Source organism: Balearica regulorum, chromosome 14, assembly GCF_011004875.1.
Source record: "Balearica regulorum gibbericeps isolate bBalReg1 chromosome 14, bBalReg1.pri, whole genome shotgun sequence".
Lineage (NCBI taxonomy): Eukaryota > Metazoa > Chordata > Aves > Gruiformes > Gruidae > Balearica > Balearica regulorum.
The window spans coordinates 539513-551737 of NC_046197.1; the positions used below are offsets into that span (position 1 = coordinate 539513).

Genomic DNA, 12225 nt, shown 5'->3' on the forward strand with positions numbered 1-12225 from the left:
CCTACCTTGCATAGCCTCTGGCCCTGGCTACCTGCCACCTAATCTTCCTGAGTCAAGTGCAGCGAGCAGGTGTTTCTTGAAGCCACGCCAGAGGCAAACTGCTGCCATAATCAGGCTCCATTTCACTTGATCAGTGCCTCTAACGAGGACACCGTTTGAAGTTATAAATGACTGTGGTGGTTGCAGCTGAGCATGTGTCTGGAGCCATCAATAATTAACAAGTCTCTGGGAAGTCTTAATGAGGCCTGCTCTCCTCTGCAAACCCCCACCCAAAATCCTCTGCCGGCATGGCTCCACCTGGTGCAGTTTGGGAGTTCAGAGCTGTTGCTCTCATGGATCACATATTTCTGCGATGGAGAGGGCTCAGCCTGGCGGCCGTGGTGCGGGTGACCTGGCTTATGGCCCTGTGTGTCCCCGGTGAGTCCTTGTGGGATGTCCTCTTTGCACCGAGACTAGGGCAGGTGGGTCTCCAAGTGCTCAGCAAGGTCTAGCCAACACATCATAGTTTTTGTCTAGCACCTTAAAATGTTTTGCTGCCAACATCTTTTATAAACCAGTGGAAACTGAACATCTAGATCTACCTTTGGAATGCTTTTCTCTGCTGATGGTGAAGTAATTTTGAAAATTTTTTTCTGGCTCCTTTCTGGTAGCTTTTCTGAAGGGGATGTCACTTGTCAATGCAGATGGCACATTTGAAGATCCTTTGCGGACTTGCCTTGGCACAGCCAGTGCATTGCTGCACATCCAGAACGCTTTGCAAACACAAAGCAGGATTGCCCTGGCCTCCCTCCAGAGGCTGTCCATCCTGTCCCAGCTGCCAGGAGGTGGTGTGATAAATACCTGGTATGCACTGGTTTGCCTTTCTTTAGCTTCTAATCGTATCTCCAAGAAGTAGCAAAGAAAGGCAAATGAAAGGCAGGGCTGGGAAGTTGGGCATCCCTGGCCAGAGGTGTCCTAGTGGGAGAGAGAAAGGGGACGGAAGTGCAGCGCGGCCGTGCCTGCGCACGGCTCTTTGGAGATTCCTTGCTCACTGTCCATATGCGGTTTGGTCCACAGACATGAAAGCCACACCTGGAGCTTGGAGCGGACAGAGAGCCTGACTTCAGATTCCCAGTCTGGGATAATGTTGTCCTCAGTGGGAACCAGTAAATGCAACAGCCCTGCGTGCGTGGAGGCACGGGCTCGCCGTGGGGCCCCCTTCTGCATCGAGGACTCACGGAGGCCCATGACGCAGTATCGTGACTCGGTGGATTCTCTGCGGGACTCACCGCACAGCGAGAGGTCAGACCCCACTGCTTGGCACTGCCCTGGCATAGCAGAGGCAAGCCGTGCCCTCTGTGCCAGACACAAAAATGTTTGCCTGTGCCCAGCCCTAGAGCAGCAGTCCTGTGGTAACACTGGAGAAACTCCAGCTCTGGTCCTACCAGAGGAAGCCACTACCCTAGGAGGCCACCCTGGTACGGGCAGCAGCAAGCACTGCTCCCTGTTCACCTTGGCGATGTAGGTTTGGAGCACAGGGATGAGAGGAGTGGAAAATACCTGGCTGCAGTCAGCAGCTGGTGAAGAAAAAGTGGCTGAGAGCACACCCCAGGCAGTTTGGTGGGCTGGCAGCTCAGGCAGGATCTGGCCCCTGAGGTATATGGGGAGAAGAAGTACATCCTCAGTGTAGTCCTGGATGGCCTGGCGAGCAGGGGTGCTGTACATGGGCACAGCCTGGGGACAGGGCTCTGTATGACCCAGCCTTCCGGGAACACAACTGCAGAGCTGAGACACCATCAGCCAGTGAGAGGCAGCAACAGTGATCCTCTTCCTCAGTCTGGTTCCTCATGGTGCAGAAGCACATCTCCACCCTTGCTCCAGCCCTTTGCGGGTAGCCGTGGGCGGCCCTGGCTGGCCACATGGCCGCTTAAGGGCAGTTACCGTTCAAGGCAGGGGGACTTGTTCATGGGGCAGAGAAGAGAGGCAGTATCTCCCGCTCACTCATTCCTGTCCCCGGTCCATTCCGGCAGGCTGACCCAGCTCATACAGATGTCTCGTACTTCACAAGACACATGGGTAAAAAGGCACAGGAGGTGCCAGGGAGCCTGGGCAGCCTGAAGTGAGCAGAGACACCAGCTGGCACTATCGAGAGGAAATGAAATCTGCTCCTTAGCAAGAGGCAATGCCGCAGGAAGGGCTGTTTGGAGAGGGGCTAGACCAGACCTGAGTTGCCACACTGATGTTGTCACTAGAGTAGATGAAAGTGGTAGATGCCTTTTTGAGACACAAGAATTTTGTGAAGTCAGAGGAAGCAACGCTCAGGATTTCCCCATCTGTGACCTGAGCAGAGGGAGGGCATTTTGGGGACCTCTTCAGAGACAAGCCTGGCAGCTGCAGAGGGAACAGAGAGCATCTGGCAGGCAGACAAGAGGCAGGGAAGTCTTTGCTCAGCCTGCTGGGAGGTGCTGCAAGGTTTGCAGAGATGCAGGGTGGGAATTGCACATCAAGACCCTTGGGAGAGGCAGTCCTGGGATGCATGGTACGAGGTGCCCATGCGCCCACCAAAGCCAGCAGCTCATCCTCCCTCAGCACAGTGGCACAAGGTCCCTCTGCCTGGTTACCCAAGAGGTGCCAAGCTCCAGGACCAGGTGTGCTGGAGGCTTCATGGGTCCCTGTGCCAGGTGTTGGGCAGAACGCAGGTGCAGCTGGAGTTTTTGGGGTGGTTCGGTGTCCAAACAGAAGTGTTGCTTCTTTCAGGTACGTGTCGGCCCTTACCACACCAGCACGCCTGTCACCTGTTGACTTCCACTACTCAATGGCCGCGCAGGTGCCCACCTTCGAGATCACCTCCCCCAACTCGGCGCATGCCGTCTCCCTGCCGCCGGCGGCCCCCATCAGCTTCCGCGTGGAGGAACAGCAGCCCCTCCTGCGGCGGTACCAGCTCCCCTTCCAGGATGCGCAGAGGTACGACAGCTACTACCAAAGGAAGACCTGCCTAAACGACAGCATGGGGAGCCTGCCCTCCAGCCCCTTCCGCATCACGGAGGACGACGAGTACGAGACGACGCAGGAGTACGTCACAGCGCTAGAGCAGCCAAAGAAAACAGCCAGCAGCAACAGGCGGTGGAAAAAATCCAAACTGAACGGGCACGTCCCTCACAGAGCCAGAGCCGTCCGGGACTCCTTCTCCTTGAGCAGCGCCTCTTACAGCGAGTCTGACGAGGAGCTGGTGGCCGAGAGCACCCCCTTCCTAAGCACTCAGAACAATGAGGCGGCGCACACAGAGTCGCCCCCGCTCCACCGGCCAGGTGACAGCCGGACTCACTACTCCTGCAGCAGACACAGCGCTCACGGGGAGAGCGGGCGCAGCAGCCTGGCGCACACGACGCCCAAACCGGACCCGGATCCTCTCTAGGCACCTCCCAGATGCGCGCCCGCAGACGTAACCCGCATGGAGGAGCCTGAGGAGGGAGATGAGACAAAACAAAACAAAAATAAATATTTTTATTTTATATAAAAGAGGGAAAAAATATAACAAATAAAATGTTTTATTTTCATTTTAGCAAAGTTGTCTTATAATAGCTAACGGCAATGACTTTTTTATAGGGAATCTCTATTTATATGTAATGTCTTGATTTACAGCTTCCGAGAAAAAAAAAAAGTAAAAAAAAAAAAAAAGAAGAAAAGAGAACAAACAATAAAGTTAAAAAAAAAAAGTGGGCCAATTTTTGACTACTTAAAAATAGAAAACAAAACTATCGTGGTGCCTTTTGCTGTATGCTAGTGCTGGGATTCATGCTGAGGATTCTGTTTCAGTAGCATTTTTAAGATCATAGATTTTTGTTTGGGAGACAACCTGTCACAAGGGCACTCTTCCGTCAGAAGAAAACAGCCTCGCCACTTTGCCCTGTACCCTGCTATTAATGATCTTATTCTTTAAAGTATCATTTAAACACACATCAAGGACATGAGTGGGAGCATTTCCATTATCATGTCTAACGGGGATCTGTCTTGCCCTGTGAAATACTTGTATTTTTGCTTAAATCAGGAGGAAAAGAAACCCCACAGCACCGTACTGAAATGCAGAAATAGTTTCTTTTGCCACACAGGTAGGAAGAGAAAATGAAATCATGCAGCAGCAGCAGCCCTTACAATATAGCTCTCAACCGTTGGCCATGTCACCTGCGGGTCTGACGTCGGGTCGGCACAGGTTTGTAGTCAGTCAAGGCAGACACCCGTATGGACGCGGTGAAATAATGCCCCATTACTACGGTTGAATCCAGTTTGCCGAAGCCAGCCCTGGCAGGCAGATGGCACTGCACGGTGGTCCCAGCGGGGTGGTCTCCGTTCAGCTGCGGTGCCCTGTGGCTGCATTGCCATACCGGTGCCGTGCTGGCCGTGGCGTCCCCTTGACCAAGCGGTATAGCCATGGTAGGGCGCTGGCCGTGGCGCTGTGTGCCGTGGTGCCATAGGGCTGCCGGGGCTGCGGTGTCCTGCGTGCCATGCTCGCCCGCGGTTCAGGCAGTGCTGGAAGGGCACCTGGAGGGCGGCTCTGCGGCGCAGCACAACCATGGCTCGCCCTGGACGCTGTGCCAGGCAGCTGCCGGCTGTGCTGCCCTGGGGTTTGGCAGGAGCCCCAGTGCTTTTGGCCCCACTTGTCACCCTTGCGTCAGCCGGGAAGGGCCCTGCGTGGGGCAGCCCAGCGAGCAGATTCCTCTGTACCGTCGTGCCGTTTATTGTAAAGACAGTTGTCACCGTCACATCTTGCCATCGATGATGGACATCGTGTTTCCGAACTCGGAGCAGCTCTGGCCATCGGCTCTGTGGCGCAAAGAGACAGTCCTGCGTGTCCAGGCGGCAGAGCATCCCCCATGGAAGTGCCCCTCTCTCCTCAGTTCTCTGCAGCAAACCTGTTTACATTGTAGCCTGATTTTTTTTCTTTTTATATTTTTACTTCTGCATGTCCTTTGCATTTCAGATACTGTAGATTGGATGCATGGTGAAGCTGTGACTGAGAAGATAATACAACAATTGACAGTGTATTTCATTTAACTTTTAGCAATAAAGTAACTAAACCCTCTATTCCTCACCCATGATGGGGTCAGATAGAAAACTCTGCTAATTTGTCATAAGATGATTGTCAAAGTTTGCTCTGGATTGTCTGAATGTCAGAACTCTCGACTGTTTAACACTTGAACATTTTTTTATATTATAAATAAAATAAGAAATAACAAGCTGTGGGCTGCATTAATCTCAGGCAATTTGGGGGGCAAGTGGGGAGCTGTGACAGGTACCATACACAGAATCACAGGCTGGTTGAGGTTGGAAGAGACTTGTGGAGGTCATCTGCTCCCCTGCTCAACCAGCTCACCCAGAGCCAGTTACCCAGGACTGTGCCCAGTCAGGTTTTGAATATCTCCAGGGATGGCAACATCACAACTTCTTTGGGCAACCTCTGCCAGTGCTTGGTCACCCTCAAAGCAAAAAAGTGTCTTGTGTTCAGACTGAATTTCCTATTTTTTCATTTGTGCCCATTGCCTCCAGTCCTGTCACTGGAGTCCAGCTCCCTCTTCTTCATTCCCTCCCATCAGGTATTTATACACGTGGATAGCTCCCCCTGCGACTTCTCTTCTCCAGGCTGAATGGTCCCAGGTTCCCAGCCTGTCCTCATATGAATGATGCTTTGGTTCTGTAAACATCTTTATGTCCATAGAGACCCAGACGTGGGTATTTTTCTACTTGACATGGACATTTGACCTTCACTGTAGGGCTCAGGAATGGAGGCTCACTGAGTTGAGTGGGTGCTACCCACACATCTCCTGGGGGGATGCCATACCTTCTCCACCTGCAGACTGGTAGTTTCCCCTTCACCCCACCTGAGGAAGCTTTCTGTTGTGCCAAGAAAGGCCAAGATGCATGGTGCAAGCTTCACATGCTGCACCAATTTCAGTGACTTTTGCAGTAGAGTAGAGATGTGTTGGGTCCAATTCTGCTAGTGGAGTGCTGCCATGCAACATGTGTGCACCCACAAAACGGGTCCCCTCATCAGCTCTTCCATGGCAAGTCTGTGTCCCTGGCTAGACTCCATGCATGGGAATCACTGAGAACATGGTGTATTCACAGGAAGCACAGTTCCAGAGGCTGCACCCATGGCTCAGCCCAGCTTCGACCCCTCTCCCTTGTTCCTGCTCAGTGAGATGAACAGGTGCCCAAAAGTCCCAGCTGCACTCACCTAGTAGGAGAGGGATCTGCTACACACTCATCTGGGTCAACCCCATAGGAATGCACAGAGGCACAAGAGAAGTCCCCGGTACTCACAATGACGTCTGTGCTGAAGACCAGGCTAAGCACACCCACAGCCTGGGCTGCTTCTGCTCCAGCACTCCCAGGATGCCCATTGCATTGGAGCTGACTGACTGGGTCACAGGCCACCCCTAATATCCATCGCACGTGCTGTGGGAACTTCAGCCAGACCAGAGGGCTCGGCACTTCACTCTGAATAAACGCATCTCAGCACTGATTTTCCAAAAGGTTAAGGGCTAAAGGATCGTGCCCTCCTGCTGCGGGGCCCATGTGACCCCCCAGCAATGTGCAAAGGAGATCTTAGATGCCCAGGTCTGGAGATAAAGGCAGTAGGGTCAGGTCCTGATTTGAGTGACATTTGCCATGTAACCTTTGGACACATCATGTCCCACTTCTGTGCAGCCCCAAGCCTTGCTGTCTGGAAGCAGCAGTACCATGCAACTCTTCACCCTTCTGTTGCTCTTGGGACAGGCTGCGACTCCCCATTGCCTTTGGTCCCCCGCACCCCCAACTTATGTCCTCCAGCAGCTCCTGGAGCATGGTGAGATGGACATGAATGGGCAGAGAGCACCTGACCCCTGGAAGGGACACACATTGGAGGTCACAGAGGGTGAGGATCCCTGGGGAAACCAGCCACATAGAAGACAGAGATGGGAGACCTTTGGGTTCTCAAAGCAACCCCATCTTCCTGCCTGGTTCTCCTCAGCATCTGTGAGCTGGCAAGCTCTGTTCGTGGAGAAGTCCAGCCAGGGCTGGCACAGCAGCACCGGCATTACAGGAAGGCTGCAGCTCCTGGGCCTCCTGCTGCCATGCTCTGGGATGGGGTGCAGAGCGACGGTGTGGCTGAACCTCGGAGTGTGCTCAGTGCAGCTGATGCACCCCAGGCATCACCACTGCGATCTGCTCTCTGCGTCCCTCGGAAAGGAGCTGCAGGTTTGCGCAGCGCTGCGCTGCACAGGGGGATGTTTTACTGCTCCGTGATTTGCAGGGGTCTGTGATGCTCTGCATCTGCTGAGACACTGCTAGCTCCAAGCCATGGCAGCCTCATGATTTCTTGTGGTGATTTCCTGTTCAACATGCCCCTTGATTCCCATAATTGTGTTCTATATTTGGAGGCAGCTACACTACTTCAATTTTCTCTCCAATTGCCTCTGAAGGAAGCCTGTATCTCTCTCCTTTTCCCTGGATGGTTTATTTTTAGACACCTCATTTCCAGCCATGTGGATTCCTAGGGTTTGACCGTAAATATTTTACAGCAATTTTCACTGCCAGCTCTGCTCCGCACGTACGATGCCTTTGCCGCCCTCCCAGAGGGGAGGGAATTTCTCCGCTGACACAGGCAGGGTGATGCAAGCAGGAGAGGAGAATCGGATCCTGGCTTTGGGATTGCAAAGCCTCCCCCCAAAAAATGTCCCTCTAAAATGAATTTGGTGTCAGGTTGTGTCCAGGAGAAGGGGCCTGGCAGGAAGGTCAGGCTGAACCAGCACCATCAGAGGATGCTGTCTGAGCCCCAGCGCAGCCGTGCTGCCTGCTAGAGCCAGGCTGGGGCTGGGACAGAAAGTGCATTTGGTACCTCCAGGAGGAGAAAAAGATGTGGCTGCTTAATGCTTATGAGGTGCTGCTCTTCTCTCTCAGTGGTGGGTGGCTGAGTCCCTTACATCCAGGGAGGGAAAGAGGGAGAAAAAACCCATTTTCTTCCTGGGCAGAAGCTGGGGCTGTGGGTTGGTCAAACAAGGCATTTTTGGGTGTTCTCAGTGCCCTCTTGTAGGTAAGATGCTCACCACATCTGCACATGCATATGCATCTGGATACATACTTGCACATCAGGGCAAACTGCTGGTTGTCAGTAAGTGCAAGATTAACCTCTTAGCCGTCTTGCCAAGGGCTGTTTAATGCCAGCTGCCACCCCTTTCCACATCTGTTAGGTGGTGAGATTCATGGCTCTGAGAATCTTTCCTGGTGCCCAGAGGAGACTTTGCAAGATCCTGCTTTCCCCCTGCAACTTACTCCCAATGGAGGATGGCAGACCGGCACCTTCGACATGGGGGACTGAGCTGCTCTTGGTGGCTTCCTCAGATACACTGGAGATGTCACTACCTGCTGGAGGGGATGGTCAGACATGACAGGCTGAGGCACAAAATCTTACTGGGGATTTTGGAGAGTAAGAGTGGGGCCTGGCTTCCCCCCGGGCTTCCACTGTGTGAGTCTTGGCACCAGACACTTCATTTGAGTAGCAGCATCTTGGAGGTCTTCAGTGCAAGGGATGACTGTACAGTACCTGACACAGCAAAGCACACGATGCCTTGGAGAAACAGCCATGACACTTGAAGTAGCCATGGGCTCCTCTGGGAACAGTTCCCAGAACATCTCCAACCACCAGTGCAGATACTGGCATCTTTCTCCTCTCAACCTCTAGGCTGCATGTGAACAGACAGACCTGGGAAGCACCAGATGGAGGGAGGAGTTACCTGAGTCTGTTCCGAAAGCAGCCCATCTGTCCACACCTGCTCCACAGGCGAGCCATCCATCCAAAGCACAGACAGGCCAGTGCTTTCAGCACCCAGAGGATGGGTGGGCTGGTAGCCCACTCCTGAAAGGCATTGAGATTTTCTGGTGCTGTCTGTCCACAGGAACCTGGCTTTCATGCGGCAGGTGCTGGTGGAGATCTGTGTCAGGCTGGCCATCCAGTGTTGTGAAGTCTGGGACCAATCCAGCACACGGTGCAACTGTACTTCAGACCAATTCTCTTTACCAACAGATTCAGCTTTATTGTTATTCTTTTTTACATGATTCTTAGTGCATCATTTCAAATAAACTATCAAACTGTACAAAGAAATAGAGACAAAAGAAGAGGTGACAAAGTTGGGCAGAGGTTTTTAGTGTCATGAACCATCATGGAAAACAGTAGTCCATAGGCTCTCAAACATTGAAGGTCCAAATAAATCTTGTTTGTTTAAAAAAATGCTGCAAAATATAAGCAATAAATGACTGTAATTAGCAGCTACAAGATCCTTTAAAACTGGAACTTGATTACTGTGAATGCACCTAGGGGAAAAAAAAGCAATCTGAGATAAAGGACCAAACCAAACAATGAAATAAATAAATAAAGTGTGGGAGGACAGTTGTGACATTGAAATGCAGAGGAATCACTTCTAGGACAACAGTAAATCATTGGACCACAGACAGCAGAAAGGAAGAGAAACACAATTCCCCGTTTAAAAGAGTATAGCATGTGCAGCGCAAAATGGAGGAAGTACAACATTGACGGGCCGGTGGAATTGCTCCTGCACACAAAGACTCAGCTGGATCAGAAGCATGGCTCCAATTGTGCCTCCAATCCAAAGTGACTGATGCTATGGATGCTAAATAAGCAGCCGCTTGGCCAGTTTGTCTCAACACGCAGGAACAGGAGAGTGATGTTTCACAGCAAAGCCAGGTGGGATTTCCATTCGAGTAAAAAAAAGGGGGGGGGAGATTCATAGGCTACTGCATTTTTTAAAACATCCTGGTGGGCTGGTCAGACCCTCTACGGTCCTTAGTGTCTTCCCCAGGCAGCTCTCCTTCACTTGCACACTGAGGTTAAAAACCCACATTAAAGTTTCCTTATATATATATATTTATTTATATATATTCATATGTATATATATATATAAAAAGGATAAGGTGACAGAGGGCACTTCAGGCCTCTCCTGCCATGGGCAGATAACATTCCCACATGCCATGCTGAAGACGCCTCTCGCTTGGTCGGTGACTATCTGATGTCACCTGTCCTATCACCACGACATGCTGAACAGTGCTCCTCTCAGGGGACGGACATGCTCCCTGCCACTCTGTGCCCTTCTCTGGGAGCGCTGGTGATGCCACAGACCGTCATCTCGGCTGAGTTTCCTGCACTGCCGGGAACTGTGGACATGAACCGGTGGGGACTCCAGGGAGAGAAGCAGGAGGAGAGAGAGGGCTGGTGGAGAAAAGAGCAATCTTGCCCTTGGAGAACCCACAAATCCCTTTGTTGTGCATGCTGCGGTAGGAGGGAAAGAAAAGCCACTGGTACTGTTAGGGATGAAGAAGAGATGGTGTGTCTATGATGCTGAAATGCCACAGCGTTGCCAGAGAGTGTCAACTAAAGCTTCTTTGATTTCTTTCACTAGAGCAATCACCATGTCATATAGGTCTACGGTTTTGCTCATGTAATTTCCTAGGTAAAATTGTGCTCGTCGATCTAGTCCAGGAGCGCAAAGCATCACCGGTTCATCCCCCCTGTGCACGCGTTCCTTGTTAAGTGTTCTGCTCTAAAATGTCCTTTTCCGCCTTACAGCTGACAGCCATGTGCCCTTGGCTCAAGGAAGGGCTTGAATGTGTCTTCCGCAAAGCAATGTCATCAGCTTCCACCTTGAAGAAACTGGTTTCAATTCTCTCCAGGTCATCTGTCCCGACTTTTATCTTCATGCACAGCAGGTTGATGTACGTCTCATAGCGGCTCTTCTGCAGGGAAAGAGGGAACAGAGAGCCTGGCAACAGGGACAGGCCATGGCATGCTTGGAAAGCAGAGGCAATGCCATCTGTTACTGCAGGAAAACCCAACTTTTATCGTCAGGATCCCATTAATCACACCCAACAGGTACTGTTTAACCACAGCACAATGCCTGGTCTATGCAAAGACCTATCAACCCACATTGAAAGGGTGGAGGAGAAAGGGGAGGGTTGTGCAAGATTCTCCAGTTGCTCTTTTATGGTCTTGACTGCCACTCTGATTGTATAAGGTGAATACTGGAGGCAAAACCAGACCAACAGATCTCCTCCTTCCTGATTTTAAGAGTTCCCCTCAATTGGTTCAAATACTACTGCCTGCCATTGTTTCCATCCAGTGATTCACATATTACTGCTGAGTTGTGCCCCCATTGCTCCTCAGAGCACAGCATAAAGGGAGGCTTCTCTCTTCCTGGCACCTTTATTACAAGGCTAGATGGACCCTCTTTTTATGGACTTGTGTAAGAGGCAGCCTATACTCGCTTCTTTGTCAACACAGAGAAACAAGCATTTCTAGAGCACATCTCATAAGACAGATGAGATAAATTATGCTTTGGAAGTGCCAACTTCTTGCAGACTGAAAAGGCAGCCTAGAGAAAATGCTCAGATGGAGACTTCTCTGCAGGCATCCAAAACAAGATGCCTGGAAAACAGAAGGCAGCAGCAAGCAACTATTTGAAGGGTTGGTACAAAGACAAGGGAACCAGCAGCCAGAAACTGTGGCTTTGGAGAGTCAGGCTGGGCGTTACACAAGAGGTTGGTGCAGCCCTGGTATGTGGGAGGTAGGCACATTTCCATCCTTGGAGATTTCTGAGACTTGGCCACAAAATGACACACTCAGCCTGGGCTAATACTGGGAATAATCCAAGCTCCTGCTGGAAGCAGGACTAGAGACCTCCAGCAGTCCCTTCCCACTGACACCTATGTGGCAGGAATCACACCTTCTGCTCAACTCTCACTGGAACAAAATAACCCATTTCTGCCACAATTAAATGCTTCTTAGACTTTGTGGAGAGTTTAAACTTAGCTACATGCATCCTCAAAGAGTCTGTAATCAGCTGTAGTGCTGGTTTTGCCTTTATTTACAGAAACTGTTGCAGCAAAACAAGATTAATTCTCCCAGGGATTCCTTCAGCTTTTTATTAATGTTGCTGAAAAAGACTGATGCACACAGAGAACTGAACCACTTTCTTACTTGGGACCTGAGGAAATGTCAAGTTCCGGCACAGTAAAGGAAGATTTTATTTCTCTTGTCAGTTTTCCCCTCCTCTGGTTAGAAATCACAGAGGGGAGGAAATGTCTGTTATTTCTTTTTTTAGCTTCAGTGCAAAACAGCAGGACTTGCTGCTGCCCCAAGACACCCATCCAGCTTGTGGGCCCTCGTCCTTCTCTCTCCTTTCACGCTCCCAGGCTCAC

The 12225-nt window shown here is 51.2% G+C and overlaps 2 protein-coding genes across 8 annotated transcripts in view; one reads left to right on the forward strand and one right to left on the reverse strand.

Annotated features, from left to right (window-relative positions):
- The window catches only part of NRG2 (neuregulin 2), a 173101-nt gene extending 167941 nt beyond the window's left edge, over positions 1-5160 (forward strand). For all 3 annotated transcript variants that reach the window (XM_075766569.1, XM_075766571.1, XM_075766570.1), the window contains 2 exons: positions 1057-1281; positions 2737-5160. In XM_075766569.1, coding sequence (XP_075622684.1) covers positions 1057-1281; positions 2737-3394 — 883 coding nt within the window. In that variant the 3' untranslated portion in view covers positions 3395-5160. The remainder of the gene's footprint in view (positions 1-1056; positions 1282-2736) is intronic.
- Positions 5161-9046: 3886 nt separating this feature from the next.
- PSD2 (pleckstrin and Sec7 domain containing 2) overlaps positions 9047-12225 on the reverse strand; it is a 91321-nt gene continuing 88142 nt past the window's right edge. For all 5 annotated transcript variants that reach the window (XM_075766544.1, XM_075766542.1, XM_075766539.1 and 2 more), the window contains one exon: positions 9047-10764. In XM_075766544.1, coding sequence (XP_075622659.1) covers positions 10558-10764 — 207 coding nt within the window. In that variant the 3' untranslated portion in view covers positions 9047-10557. The remainder of the gene's footprint in view (positions 10765-12225) is intronic.